Genomic DNA, 16,570 nt, shown 5'->3' on the forward strand with positions numbered 1-16,570 from the left:
TACTACGTAGATCTGGAACCTTGAGGGATATATACTACGTAGATCTGGGACCTTGAGGGATATATACTACGTAGATCTGGGACCTTGAGGACTATATACTACGTAGATCTGGGACCTTGAGGACTATATACTACGTAGATCTGGGACCCTGAGGGATATATACTACGTAGTGGGTTTGAGGACTATATACTACGTAGATCTGGGACCTTGAGGACTATATACTACGTAGATCTGGAACCTTGAGGGATATATACTACGTAGATCTGGGACCTTGAGGGATATATACTACGTAGATCTGGGACCTTGAGGACTATATACTACGTAGATCTGGGACCTTGAGGACTATATATTACGTAGATCTGGGACCTTGAGGACTATATACTACGTAGATCTGGGACCCTGAGGGATATATACTACGTAGTGGGTTTGAGGACTATATACTACGTAGATCTGGGACCTTGAGGACTATATACTACGTAGATCTGGGACCCTGAGGGATATATACTACGTAGTGGGTTTGAGGACTATATACTACGTAGATCTGGGACCTTGAGGACTATATACTACGTAGATCTGGAACCTTGAGGGATATATACTATGTAGATCTGGGACCTTGAGGGATATATACTACGTAGATCTGGGACCTTGAGGGATATATACTACGTAGATCTGGGACCTTGAGGACTATATACTACGTAGATCTGGGACCTTGAGGGATATATACTACGTAGATCTGGGACCTTGAGGGATATATACTACATAGATCTGGGACCTTGAGGGATATATACTACGTAGATCTGGGACCTTGAGGGATATATACTACATAGATCTGGGACCTTGAGGGATATATACAACATAGATCTGGGACCTTGAGGGATATATACTATGTAGATCTGGGACCTTGAGGGATATATACTACATAGATCTGAGAACTTGAGGACTATATACTATGTAGATCTGGGACCTTGAGGGATATATACTACGTAGATCTGGGACCTTGAGGGATATATACTACATAGATCTGGGACCTTGAGGGATATATACTATGTAGATCTGGGACCTTGAGGGATATATACTATATAGATCTGGGACCTTGAGGGATATATACTTGTGGGATATATACTACGTAGATCTGGGACCTTGAGGGATATATACTACGTAGATCTGGGACCTTGGGGGATAGATACTACGTAGATCTGGGACCTTGAGGGACCTTGAGGGATATATACGACGTAGATCTGGGACCTTGGGGGATATATACTACGTAGATCTGGGACCTTGGGGGATATATATACTACGTAGATCTGGGACCTTGGGGGATATATACTACGTAGATCTGGGACCATGAGGACTATATACTACGTAGATCTGGGACCCTGAGGGATATATACTACGTAGATCTGGGACCTTGAGGACTATATACTACATAGATCTGGGACCTTGAGGACTATATACTACGTAGATCTGGGAACTTGAGGGATATATACTACGTAGATCTGGGAACTTGAGGACTATATACTACGTAGATCTGGAACCTTGAGGACTTTATACTACGTAGATCTGGGACCTTGAGGGATATATACTACGTAGATCTGGGACCTTGAGGGATATATACTATGTAGATCTGGGACCTTGGGGGATAGATACTACGTAGATCTGGGACCATGAGGACTATATACTACGTAGATCTGGGACCCTGAGGGATATATACTACGTAGATCTGGGACCTTGAGGACTATATACTACGTAGATCTGGAACCTTGAGGACTATATACTACGTAGATCTGGGACCTTGAGGGATATATACTACGTCGACTTGGGACCTTGAGGGATATATACTACGTAGATCTGGGACCATGAGGGATATATACTCCGTAGATCTGGGACCTTGAGGACTATATACTACGTAGATCTGGGAACTTGAGGGATATATACTCTGTAGATCTGGGACATTGAGGGATATATACTACGTAGATCTGGGACCTTGAGGGATATATACTACATAGATCTGGGACCTTGAGTACTATATACTACGTCGACTTGGGACCTTGAGGGATATATACTACGTAGATCTGGGACCTTGAGGACTATATACTACGTGGGCCTTGAGGGATATATACTACATAGATCTGGGACCTTGAGGACTATATACTACGTAGATCTGGAACCTTGAGGACTTTATACTACGTAGATCTGGGACCTTGCGGGATATATACTACGTAGATCTGGGACCTTGAGGGATATATACTACGTAGATCTGGGACCTTGGGGGATATATACTACGTAGATCTGGGACCTTGGGGGATATATACTACGTAGATCTGGGACCTTGGGGGATATATACTACGTAGATCTGGGACCATGAGGACTATATACTACGTAGATCTGGGACCCTGAGGGATATATACTACGTAGATCTGGGACCTTGAGGACTATATACTACATAGATCTGGGACCTTGAGGACTATATACTACGTAGATCTGGGACCCTGAGGGATATATACTACGTAGATCTGGGAACTTGAGGACTATATACTACGTAGATCTGGAACCTTGAGGACTTTATACTACGTAGATCTGGGACCTTGCGGGATATATACTACGTAGATATGGGACCTTGAGGGATATATACTACGTAGATCTGGGACCTTGAGGGATATATACTATATAGATCTGGGACCTTGAGGGATATATACTTGTGGGATATATACTACGTAGATCTGGGACCTTGAGGGATATATACTATGTAGATCTGGGACCTTGGGGGATAGATACTACGTAGATCTGGGACCTTGAGGGACCTTGGGGGATATATACTACGTAGATCTGGGACCTTGGGGGATATATACTACATAGATCTGGGACCCTGAGGGATATATACTACGTAGATCTGGGACCTTGAGGGATATATACTACGTAGATCTGGGACCTTGAGGGATATATACACTACGTAGATCTGGGACCTTGAGGGATATATACTACGTAGATCTGGGACCCTGAGGGATATATACTACGTAGATCTGGGACCCTGAGGGATATATACTACGTAGCGGGTTTGAGGAGTTAGTAAGGTACCTTTGGTCACCTCTGAGTTTAACTCGGGATAAGCGGTCATACGATAGTGGCTCGCCTTTTAGCCAGATACATTTCTACGGCAACGAATCCTTCAGAACTAATCTGGTCCAGGGCAGGCTAACTCAGAGCTAACTCTGTTTATCCTGTATCCAGAACTAACCTGCTCCAGGGCAGGCTAACTCAGGGCTAACTCTGTTTATCCTGTATCCAGAACTAACCCAGTCCAGGGCAGGCTAACTCAGGGCTAACTCTGTTTATCCTGTATCCAGAACTAACCTGGTCCAGGGCAGGCTAACTCAGGGCTAACTCTGTTTATCCTGTATCCAGAACTAACCTGGTCCAGGGCAGGCTAACTCAGGGCTAACTCTGTTTATCCTGTATCCAGAACTAACCTGGTCCAGGGCAGCCTAACTCAGGGCTAACTCTGTTTATCCTGTATCCAGAACTAACCTGGTCCAGGGCAGGCTAACTCAGGGCTAACTCTGTTTATCCTGTATCCAGAACTAACCTGGTCCAGGGCAGCCTAACTCAGGGCTAACTCTGTTTATCCTGTATCCAGAACTAACCTGCTCCAGGGCAGGCTAACTCAGGGCTAACTCTGTTTATCCTGTATCCAGAACTAACCTGGTCCAGGACAGGCTAACTCAGGGCTAACTCTACTTATCCAGAATGAAATGTCTGAGCTACAAGCTGAGGGCCAATTAAATCAGATCCCCTCCCCCTCACAAACATTGCATTATCATCATCCACTTAATTTGCACAGTAAAACGTTTGTATGATGTTATCAAATCAAATGTATTTATAAAGCCCTTCTTACATCAGTTCATACTGTATCTCAAAGTGTTGTACAGAAACCCAACCTAAAACCCCAAACAGGAAGCAATGCAGGTGTTGAAGCACGGTGGCTAGGAAAAACTCCCTAGAAAGGCTAGAACCTAGGAAGAAACCTAGAGAGGAACCAGGCTATGTGGGGTGGGCCAGTCCTCTTCTGGCTGTTATAAAATTATTTGATCGATAGACGTGTGGGGGGGAATGGTGTTGTGTGCAGTGATAAGCACACCAAAGAAACAGGGATATCTAGTCAGTAGAACAACTGAATGCATCCTCCGCATTTAACCCAACCCCTCTGAATCAGAGGTGTGGAGGCCTTAATCAACATCCACGGCGCCTGTGGAACACAGGGTTAACTGCCTTGTTCAGCGGCAGAACGACAGATTTTTTTTTACCTTGTCAGCTCAGGGATTCAAACCAGCAACCTTTCAGTTATTGACCCAACGCTCTAACCACTAGGCTACCTGCCTCCCCATAAGCACACCGAAGAAGGCATTAACAATAAGTAATAAAATAAAGACGACCCTTTCGGTTATTGACCCAACTCTCTAACCACTAGGCTACCTACCGGCATTAATGAAACATAATAAAATAAAGACGACCCTTCTAAAAGCCTATTTCACAACATCGTCTGGTGAATTTGCAAGATCACTTTTCTTTCATTTTGATTTCTGCACAAATGTAAATGTGGCGCTGACTTGTCCCATAATATTGATGTTTCAGCATCGCCTCATGGAATAGTTTTGGGGGTCGACTAACACTCGTAGTTACAAGACTGCTAGAGTTAGCCGACAGGCGGAAGAGCAATATCCATGGTCGTAACAACAGATGAAGCCTAAACTGGAATGTGAAGCTCACCTGAAGCTAGTTCATTTCAGAAAAGCCTGGGTTCATCTAGCTACGTACATAGTATACCCTTCTGGTTTCAACTGGAACCTGCAGAGATGAGGAATGGGATTAGGTCACATAGAACTCGTTCATTATCTGGCATGTTTAACCTCCAATGGGCCATTCCAAGGTTTGTGTCCCAAATGAAACTCAATGGTTCCTGATCGAATGTAGTGCACTACATAGGGAATATGGTGCCGTTTTGGACACAAATCCAGCCCTGGCGAAGAGGGATTCTTGGTTGATTTTTAAGCTTTGCCAACAGAGCAGGACTCCCAGATCTAGGCCACGGCTCTTTGCCAGGCCTCCTCTCTCCTCTCTGCTCTGAGTATCAGTTGAGCACCACACTTTTCTGCGCTTTACAGATTTATATCAGATGTTCTCTAGAGCAAGACTATATTGAGACATTCTTCGGAGTTTAGTGGCTCAATTAAATTCAACTTCATTTCTGGATGTTTATTTATTTATTTAATATCTATTACAGACACCTTATGCTTTGAGGTGAAATCCGCGAGTTAGCAAAAACAGTGGCGTGTCTCTATGTACAGAGCAGGGAGGTTTGTTTTTGCACAGTCATGATTGTGTTGTGTTCAGGCTCTTGTTTGCCTCAGTTTTATTTGGCTATTCTCTCAGTGAACACATTCAGGACACTGATAGGTGGGTGCAACATTGGGAAACACATACAGCCGTCATCATTCAAAAATGGTTCTATGAGTGAAGACACAGGCATTCTTACTTCTTTCTTGCTGTCAACTATGACTGTCTTAGTACTGAGTCTGTCATGTATTATCAACTATACTAAACGAACCGCGGACTTAGTCAATCACTGAACCACAGGCCGGTTACATGAGAGGTCAAAGCTGAGCAACGCAACTTCTCTTTCTGTTTCCTAACTTGTTCTTGCCCTTATACATACTATATGTTCTGACTAGTATCCATAGCACACATACAGTACTACTGACAGGGTTCTGACTAGTATCCATAGTATACATACAGTACTACTGACAGGGTTCTGAGTAGTATACATACAGTACTACTGACAGGGTTCTGAGTAGTATCCATGTAGTACTACTGACAGGGTTCTGAGTAGTATACATACAGTACTACTGACAGGGTTCTGAGTAGTATCCATGTAGTACTACTGACAGGGTTCTGAGTAGTATCCATGTAGTACTACTGACAGGGTTCTGAGTAGTATACATACAGTACTACTGACAGGGTTCTGAGTAGTATCCATAGCACACATACAGTACTACTGACAGGGTTCTGAGTAGTATCCATAGCACACATACAGTACTACTGACAGGGTTCTGAGTAGTATACATAGTATCCATGTAGTACTACTGACAGGGTTCTGACTAGTATCCATGTAGTACTACTGACAGGGTTCTGACTAGTATCCATGCAGTACTACTGACAGGGCCTGCTGTAGACCCACATTATATGAAAAGGTAAACATTCCCACAAGGTAGTGCGGTCTGAGCCGCCCTCCCTGCTGCAGAGACATAAACCACCGCGATGGTGAAACCCATATAAACATATCCAATACCAAGTCAGCCACACTGAGGGAACCAGTGGTAGGCTTGATTACCAACGACGACGAGACGGCCTACAGGGAGGAGGTGAGGTGATTTGATTTGACCCATTTTTTATTTCTGTCTGACTGCGGTTGTCTGATGGGCTTTTCATTCTAGCAATTCGATGTCTATGGGTGAGTATAGAAACCTAAAAGGGCAGGGGACCTCTAACGTTCTACACCTCGGCCTAAACATCAGCGCCACAGGTAACTTCCACAAAGCTGTGAACGATCTGAGAGACAAGAAGGGCATTCTATGCCACCAAAAGGAATATAAAATTCAACATACCAATTAGGATCTGGCTAAAAATACTTGAATCAGTCATAGAGCCCATTGCCCTTTATGGTTGTGAGGTCTGGGGTCCGCTCACCAACCAAGACTTCACAAAATGGGACAAACACCAAATTGAGACTCTGCCTGCAGAATTCTGCAAAAATATCCTCTGTGTACAACGTAGAACACCAAATAATGCATGCAGAGCAGAATTAGGCCGATACCCACTAATTATCAAAATCCAGAAAAGAGCCGTTAAATTCTACAACCACCTAAAAGGAAGTGATTCCCAAACCTTCCATAACAAAGCCAACACCTACAGAGAGATGAACCTGGAGAAGAGTCCCCTAAGCAAGCTGGTCCTGGGGCTCAGTTCACAAACACAAACACACCCCACAGAGCCACAGGACAGCAACACAATTAGACCCAACCAAATCATGAGAAAACAAAAAGATAATTACTTGACACATTGGAAAGAATTAACAAAAAAACAGAGCAAACTAGAATGCTATCTGGCCCTAAACAGAGAGTACACAGTGGCAGAATACCTGACCACTGTGACTGACCCAAACTTAAGGAAAGATTTGACTATGTACAGACTCAGTGAGCATAGCCTTGCTATTGAGAAAGGCCGCCGTAGGCAGACATGGCTCTCAAGAGAAGACAGGCTATGTGCTCACTGCCCAAAAAATGAGGTGGAAACTGAGCTGCACTTCCTAACCTCCTGCCCAATGTATGACCATATGACCACATAGAGAGACATATTTCCCTCAGATTACACAGATCCACAAAGAATTCGAAAACAAATCCAATTTTGAAAAACTCTCATATTTACAGGGTGACATCACAGTGTGACATCACAGCAGCAAGATTTGTGACCTGTTGCCACGAAAAAAGGGCAATCAGTGAAGAACAAACACCATTGTAAATACAACCCATATTTATGCTTATTTATTTTATCTTGTGGCCTTTACCATTTGTACATTGTTAAAACACTGTATATATATATATAATATGACATTTGTAATGTCTTTATTGTTTTGAAACTTCTGTATGTGTGATGTTTAGTGTTAATTTGTATTGTTTATTTCACTTTATATATTTACTTTATATATTATCTACCTGACTTGCTTTGGCAATGTTAACACATGTTTCCCATGCCAATAAAGCCCCTTGAATATAATTGAATTTAATTGAATTGAGTACACATGATAGCGTTCTATAGGTGATATTTCTACGTGTTTCTACGGCGGTGAGGACTAGTGTTCCTCTTACCCAGCCTCCTCTCCTCTTCAACCAGGAGACCAGGCTCTTGCGGACAAACTCCCCCATGCAGTCTACGATGGTGTGGACCATGGCTGGGTGACCATGCCTCACGCAGTCCACCGCCAGGGCACCGGCTACCGCATACAGGGACACCACCTTCCCCCACGTTATACCTGAGGAGAGATGCAGACGAGAGACTCAGACACTAGAACCTCCTGAAGCAGACACATAAACACCGAGTACGACTAACAGTGCAGACACTCTCTCTTCCAATACTGACTGAAAGCAATCTTCAGCTCATAAAGTTATCCAACACATTTCTATAAATGGTTAAAAAAACATTTTTTTTAAAGTACACCTTTTAATTGACCATTTCCTTTAAGCTTCTTACACAACGGATAATGTAAAATGATTAATGCATAATACTGAGACTATATAGCAATGACGTGAGATAATGGCTTGGGTTTATACATGATCATGTTGCCTGATGGATGTATGACAGAGCATTACCACTAAGCAATGCATTTCTGAGCTCCCTGTCTGTCTGCCTGTCTGAGCTCTCTGTCTGTCTGTTTGAGCTCCCTATCTGCCTGTCTGTCTGTTTGAGCTCCCTATCTGCCTGTCCGTCTGCCTGTCTGAGCTCCCTCCCTGTCTGCCTGCCTGTCTGAGCTCCCTCCCTGTCTGCCTGTCTGTCTGAGCTCCCTGTCTGTCTGCGCTCCCTCCCTGTCTGCCTGTCTGTCTGAGCGCCCTGTCTGTCTGTCTGTCTGAGCTCCCTGTCTGTCTGAGCTCCCTGTCTGTCTGTCTGTCTGAGCTCCCTGTCTGTCTGCGCTCCCTCCCTGTCTGCCTGTCTGTCTGAGCGCCCTGTCTGTCTGTCTGAGCTCCCTGTCTGTCTGTCTGAGCTCCCTGTCTGTCTGAGCGCCCTGTCTGTCTGAGCGCCCTGTCTGTCTGAGCGCCCTGTCTGTCTGAGCGCCCTGTCTGTCTGCGCTCCCTCCCTGTCTGTCTGTCTGTTTGAGCTCCCTGTCTGTCTGAGAGACCGGAGTGTGTTTGAAGAGCTGACTGCATCTCTGCCAGGAACTCCTTCAGTGAAGGGGGTCAGAGAGAGAGAAGAGGAGGTAGAGAGGAGGTAGAGAGAGAGAGGGGGGAGAGAGAGAGAGAGAGAGAGAAGAGGAGAAAGAGACGAGGTAGAGAGGGGGAGAGAGAGAGAGAGGGGGGAGAGAGAGAGAGAGAGAGAGAGAGAGAGAGAGAGAGAGAGAGAGAGAGAGAGAGAGAGAGAGAGAGAGAAAGAAAGAGAGGAGGTAGAGAGAGAGAAAGACACAGAGTGAGAGGTAAGAGAGACAGAGAGAGAGAAGGGGGAGAGAGAGAGGGAGAGGCAGAAAGAGAGGGGGGAGAGAGAGACAGAGAGAGAGAGAGAGAGAGAGAGAGAGGGGGGAGAGAGAGAGAGACAGAGAGAGACAGAGAGAGAGAGAGACAGAGAGACAGAGAGACAGAGAGAGACACAGAGAGAGAGAGAGACAGAGAGTTATGCAACTAGAAGCAGCAGCCAGACATTCAGCAGACATGCCTAACTGGCCGTGAAAAAGACCCCACCAATACACCAGAAACAGCCAGGCCATCTCTAAAAAGGCTTACATTATTCCTTACTAGCTCAGACATTTATCAAACTTGAAGCATTTGTATTCAGTAAGGATTGTATCTAGTACGCTACCATTTATGGTAAGGTGTTCTGGCTTTGAGGACTGAATAGTTCCAGGCACAGTCTAATTCCTTTGTCCAAATAAGCAAATTTTATTCTAAGTAACATTAAATGATTTCTCACATTTTTATCATCCAAACAAATAGTTCTAGGGATTTTGTTCTGAAAATGTAATATAATCAACTGACAATGTAATGGACTCTTTGTGTAATATAAGGTTTATGTTCAACGTCATGGATTCAACAGTCTGACAGAATGGGACAATGTCAACACGACTATACTACACTTAGTATATAGCTATAGATACCATAGATACCATAGTCTCTTGTGATAGAGACTATAGACCCTTGTCTAAGAGTGTGAGGTTTCACCTGGTCAAATAACTCTCTCCAGGGTGAGTACTGTATGTAACCGGACTCGAGCTGGGATACAGGCCAAACGGACCTCTATTTCCCTTTGGGGGTTCTGGTCAAAAGTACTGCATTGTATAGGGAATACGATGCCATTTGTGACAGCCATATATCCTATCTGTTACCCTGTGGTTTTAGTAAAGACTAGTCTACTGTGAGTGACAACAGGACTAGGTCAACTCAACTAGGTCAACTCAACTAGGTCAACAGCAGAATAACAACAGGACTAGGTCAACAGCGGGACTAGGTCAACAACAGGACTAGGTCAACAGCAGAGTAATAGAACTAGGTCAACAGCAGGACTAGGGTCAACAACAGGACTAGGTCAACAGCAGAGTAACAGGACTAGGTCAACAGCAGGACTATTGTCAACAGCAGGACTAGGACAACAGCAGGACTAGGTCATCAACAGGACTAGGTCAACAGCAAGACTAGGTCAACAGCAGAGTAACAGGACTAGGTCAACAACAGGACTAGGTCAACAACAGGACTAGGTCAACAGCAGGACTAGGTCAACAGCAGGACTAGGTCAACAACAGTACTAGGTCAACAACAGAGTAACAACAGGACTAGGTCAACAGCAGAGTAATAGGACAAGGTCAACAACAGGACTAGGTCAACAGCAGGACTTGGTCAACAGCAGAGTGACAACAGGACAAGGTCAACAACAGAGTGACAACAGGACTAGGTCAACAACAGGACTAGGTCAACAACAGGACTAGGTCAACAACATGACTAGGTCAACAACAGGACTAGGTCAACAACAGGACTAGGTCAACAACAGAGTAAACACAGGACTAGGTCAACAGCAGGACTAGGTCAACAACAGAAACAACAGGACTAGGTCAACAACAGAGTAACAACAGGACTAGGTCAACAGCAGGACTAGGTCAACAACAGAAACAACAGGACTAGGTCAACAACAGAGTAACAACATGACTAGGTCAACAACAGGACTAGGTCAACAACAGGACTAGGTCAACAGCAGGACTAGGTCAACAACAGAGTAAACACAGGACTAGGTCAACAACAAGACTAGGTCAACAGCAGGACTAGGTCAACAACAGGACTAGGTCAACAGCAGGACTAGGTCAACAGCAGGACTAGGTCAACAGCAGGACTAGGTCAACAACAGGAATAGGTCAACAGCAGGACTAGGTCAACAGCAGGACTAGGTCAACAGCAGGACTAGGTCAACAACAAGACTAGGTCAACAACAAGACTAGGTCAACAGCAGAGTAACTGGACCAGGTCAACAACAGGACTAGGTCAACAGCAGGACTAGGTCAACAACAGGACTAGGTCAACAGCAGAGTAACAACAGGACTAGGTCAATAGCAGGACTAGGTCAACAACAGGAATAGGTCAACAGCAGGACTAGGTCAACAGCAGAACTAGGTCAACAACAGGACTAGGTCAACAGCAAGACTAGGTCAACAACAAGACTAGGTCAACAGCAGAGTAACAGGACTAGGTCAACAGCAGAGTAACAGGACTAGGTCAACAGCAGAGTAACAGGACTAGGTCAACAACAGGACTAGGTCAACAGCAGAGTAACAGGACTAGGTCAACAACAGGACTAGGTCAACAACAGGACTAGGTCAACAGCAGGACTAGGTCAACAGCAGGGCTAGGTCAACAACAGGACTAGGTCAACAACAGGACTAGGTCAACAACAGAGTATCAACAGGACTAGGTCAACAGCAGAGTAACAGGACTAGGTCAACAACAGGACTAGGTCAACAGCAGGACTAGGTCAACAACAGAGTGACAACAGGACTAGGTCAACAACAGAGTGACAACAGGACTAGGTCAACAACAGGACTAGGTCAACAACAGGACTAGATCAACAACAGGACTAGGTCAACAACAGAGTCACAACAGGACTAGGTCAACAACAGGACTAGATCAACAACAGAGTAAACACAGGACTAGGTCAAAAGCATGACTAGGTCAACAACAGTAACAACAGGACTAGGTCAACAACAGAGTAACAACAGGACTAGGTCCACAACAGGACTAGGTCAACAACAGAGTACCAACAGGACTAGGTCAACAACAGAGTAACAACAGGACTAGGTCAACAACAGAGTAACAACAGGACTAGGTCAACAACAGGACTAGGTCAACAACAGAGTAACAACAGGACTGGGTCAACAACAGAGTAACAACAGGACTGGGTCAACAACAGGACTAGGTCAACAGCAGAGTAACAACAGGACTAGGTCAACAACAGGACTATGTCAACAACAGGACTAGGTCAACAACAGAGTAACAACAGGACTAGGTCAACAGCAGGACTAGGTCAACAACAGAGTCACAACAGGACTAGGTCAACAACAGGACTAGGTCAACAACAGAGTAAACACAGGACTAGGTCAACAGCATGACTAGGTCAACAACAGAAACAACAGGACTAGGTCAACGACAGAGTAACAACAGGACTAGGTCAAAAACAGGACTAGGTCAACAACAGGACTAGGTCAACAGCAGAGTAACAACAGGACTAGGTCAACAACAGGACTATGTCAACAACAGGACTAGGTCAACAGCAGAGTAACAACAGGACTAGGTCAACAACAGGACTAGGTCAACAACAGGACTAGGTCAACAACAGAGTAACAACAGGACTAGGTCAACAGCAGGACTAGGTCAACAACAGAGTCACAACAGGACTAGGTCAACAACAGGACTAGGTCAACAACAGAGTAAACACAGGACTAGGTCAACAGCATGACTAGGTCAACAACAGTAACAACAGGACTAGGTCAACGACAGAGTAACAACAGGACTAGGTCAACAACAGGACTAGGTCAACAACAGAGTAACAACAGGACTAGGTCAACAACAGGACTAAGTCAACAACAGAATAACAACAGGACTAGGTCAACAACAGAGTAACAACAGGACTAGGTCAACAACAGGACTAGGTCAACAACAGAGTAACAACAGGACTAGGTCAACAACAGGACTAGGTCAACAACAGAGTAACAACAGGACTAGGTCAACAACAGGACTAGGTCAACAACAGAGTAACAACAGGACTAGGTCAACAACAGGACTAGGTCAACAACAGAGTAACAACAGGACTAGGTCAACAACAGGACTAGGTCAACAACAGAGTAACAACAGGACTAGGTCAACAACAAGACTAGGTCAACAGCAGAGTAACAACAGGACTAGGTCAACAACAGAGTAACAACAGGACTAGGTCAACAACAGGACTAGGTCAACAACAGAGTAACAACAGGACTAGGTCAACAACAGAGTAACAACAGGAATAGGTCAACAACAGGACTAGGTCAACAACAGAGTAACAACAGGACTAGGTCAACAACAGGACTAGGTCAACAACAGAGTAACAACAGGACTAGGTCAACAACAAGACTAGGTCAACAGCAGAGTAACAACAGGACTAGGTCAACAACAGAGTAACAACAGGACTAGGTCAACAACAGGACTAGGTCAACAACAGAGTAACAACAGGACTAGGTCAACAACAGGACTAGGTCAACAACAGAGTAACAACAGGACTAGGTCAACAACAGGACTAGGTCAACAACAGAGTAACAACAGGACTGGGTCAACAACAGGACTAGGTCAACAGCAGAGTAACAACAGGACTAGGTCAACAACAGAGTAACAACAGGACTAGGTCAACAACAGGACTAGGTCAACAACAGAGTAACAACAGGACTAGGTCAACAACAGAGTAACAACAGGACTAGGTCAACAGTAGGACTAGGTCAACAACAGAGTAACAACAGGACTAGGTCAAAAACAGGACTAGGTCAACAACATGACTAGGTCAACAGCAGAGTAACAACAGGACTAGGTCAACAACAGGACTATGTCAACAACAGGACTAGGTCAACAGCAGAGTAACAACAGGACTAGGTCAACAACAGGACTAGGTCAACAGCAGGAATAGGTCAACAACAGGACTAGGTCAACAGCAGGACTAGGTCAACAACGGGACTAGGTCAACAACAGGACTAGGTCAACAACAGGACTAGGTCAACAGCAGAGTAACAACAGGAGAAATCCCTAAGAAAGGCTCTGCAGCTTTTCTTGCTACTAACAGGATGCCCAGTACACAGATATGATCTCATTTCACCATCCTGTTGTCGCCACTTACTGTACGTCTGTCTGCTTAAAACCACAGTTATGGTTCTCAGTAGAATACTTTAGCCATTTCAGACAGTAAATTCAGTTAAGATCATGGCCTGGGTTGCATCCCAAATGGCTCCTCGTTCCCTATAGGCTGGTCTAAAGTAGTGCACTATAAAGGGAATATAGGGGGCAATTTGGAACAAAAAACTGATGTTGCCACTCCTTAAAGGGATATTTTTACATTTTGGCAGCTATGCCCCTTTTTTATACTTACCATTTTTAAGCCCTTTTTTTCTAATATGCTAGCTGTTCTGGTAGACTTTAGTTAGTTTGTTAGTTCGTTAGTTAGTTAGTTAGTTCAGAGTTACTGTTGTTGACCTAGTCATGCTTTTGACCTAGTCCTGTGTTTACTCTGTTGTTGATCTAGTCCTGTTGTTGACCTAGTCCTGTTGTTGACCTAGTCCTGTTGTCACTCTGCTGTTGACCTAGTCCTGTTGTTGACCTAGTCCTGTTGTCACTCTGTTGTTGATCTAGTCCTGTTGTTGACCTAGTCATGCTTTTGACCTAGTCCTGTGTTTACTCTGTTGTTGATCTAGTCCTGTTGTTGACCTAGTCCTGTTGTTGACCTAGTCATGCTTTTGACCTAGTCCTGTGTTTACTCTGTTGTTGATCTAGTCCTGTTGTTGACCTAGTCCTGTTGTTGACCTAGTCCTGTTGTTGACCTAGTCCTGTTGTCACTCTGCTGTTGACCTAGTCCTGTTGTTGACCTATTCCTGTTGACGACCTAGTCCTGTTGTCACTCTGCTGTTAACCTAGTCCTGTTGTTGACCTAGTCCTGTTACTCTGCTGTTGACCTAGTCTGTTGTTGACCTAGTCCTGTTACTCTGCTGTTGACCTAGTCCTGTTGATACTCTGTTAGTTAGTTCCTTCACTTTTCTAAACAAAGCACACCACTAAAAGACCCCCAACATCCTCTGTGTTTCCTTACTTCCCTTTTTTCATAAATATTTGTGCTAATGTTTGCCACGATACAAGAACTCTGTACCGACATTGCCACCGGCATCATGTTTACAACCCAGATACTTTATAATCAGAGTAATGTCGTCCAAACATTAAAATATATGTCATGGTACTACGCCGAACCGAGCCAAGCCAAATCAAGTTGAGCTGGCCTGGTTATGAATCCACCATATCGTAGATAGTAGATGGAAACATGCTGCTGAAAAGAAATCACATCCGAGTAAACGCAGTTCATGTAAAATGGGCAATTGTTTGTTTGCCCCAAGCTTGTTGTCAGAGAGGGTTAGTCCTACTGGTGTGGTAATGAATAGTTATTGACCTACCGGTGGAGAAGATCTCTGCAGCCACAGCCAGGAAGGCATCAGACACCACGCTCTCAGACGCGACGGTGATGTTCAGCTGACGAGCTACATTACGGTAGATGTTGGGCCGCAGGTACTCCAACTCATCACCTAGGGAACAACAGAACAGGTAGTGAGCCAATTGGGAACTCCAACTCATCACCTAGGGAACCACAGAACAGGTAGTGAGCCAATCAGGTAATATAACTCATCACCTAGGGAACCACAGAACAGGTAGTGAGCCAATCAGGTAATATAACTCATCACCTAGGGAACCACAGAACAGGTAGTGAGCCAATCAGGTAATATAACTCATCACCTAGGGAACCACAGAACAGGTAGTGAGCCAATTGGGAACTCCAACTCATCACCTACGGAACAACAGAACAGGTAGTGAGCCAATCAGGAACTCCAACTCATCACCTAGGGAACAACAGAACAGGTAGTGAGCCAATCGGGAACTCCAACTCATCACCTACGGAACCACAGAACAGGTAGTGAGCCAATCGGGAACTCCAACTCATCACCTAGGGAACCACAGAACAGGTAGTGAGCCAATCAGGTAATATAACTCATCACCTAGGGAACCACAGAACAGGTAGTGAGCCAATCAGGTAATATAACTCATCACCTAGGGAACCACAGAACAGGTAGTGAGCCAATTGGGAACTCCAACTCATCACCTACGGAACAACAGAACAGGTAGTGAGCCAATCAGGAACTCCAACTCATCACCTAGGGAACAACAGAACAGGTAGTGAGCCAATCGGGAACTCCAACTCATCACCTACGGAACCACAGAACAGGTAGTGAGCCAATCGGGAACTCCAACTCATCACCTAGGGAACAACAGAACAGGTAGTGAGCCAATCAGGAACTCCAACTCATCACCTAGGGAACAACAGAACAGGTAGTGAGCCAATCGGGAACTCCAACTCATCACCTACGGAACCACAGAACAGGTAGTGAGCCAATCGGGAACTCCAACTCATAAACTAGGGAACAACAGAACAGGTAGTGAGCCAATCAGGAACTCCAACTCATCACCTAGGGAACCACAGAACAGGTAGTGAGCCAATCAGG

General features: G+C 44.8%; 1 protein-coding gene across 1 annotated transcript in view; it reads right to left on the reverse strand.

The window, feature by feature from the left end:
- LOC109881851 (bcl-2-related ovarian killer protein homolog A-like) overlaps positions 1 to 16,570 on the reverse strand; it is a 39,748-nt gene that overhangs the window by 5,632 nt on the left and 17,546 nt on the right. Inside the window, exons 2-3 of the mRNA XM_031822332.1 lie at positions 15,470 to 15,598; positions 7,920 to 8,083 (exon numbers count right to left, since the gene is read on the reverse strand). Coding sequence (XP_031678192.1) covers positions 7,920 to 8,083; positions 15,470 to 15,598 — 293 coding nt within the window. The remainder of the gene's footprint in view (positions 1 to 7,919; positions 8,084 to 15,469; positions 15,599 to 16,570) is intronic.

The sequence above is a fragment of the Oncorhynchus kisutch genome, linkage group LG4, assembly GCF_002021735.2.
Source record: "Oncorhynchus kisutch isolate 150728-3 linkage group LG4, Okis_V2, whole genome shotgun sequence".
NCBI lineage: Eukaryota > Metazoa > Chordata > Actinopteri > Salmoniformes > Salmonidae > Oncorhynchus > Oncorhynchus kisutch.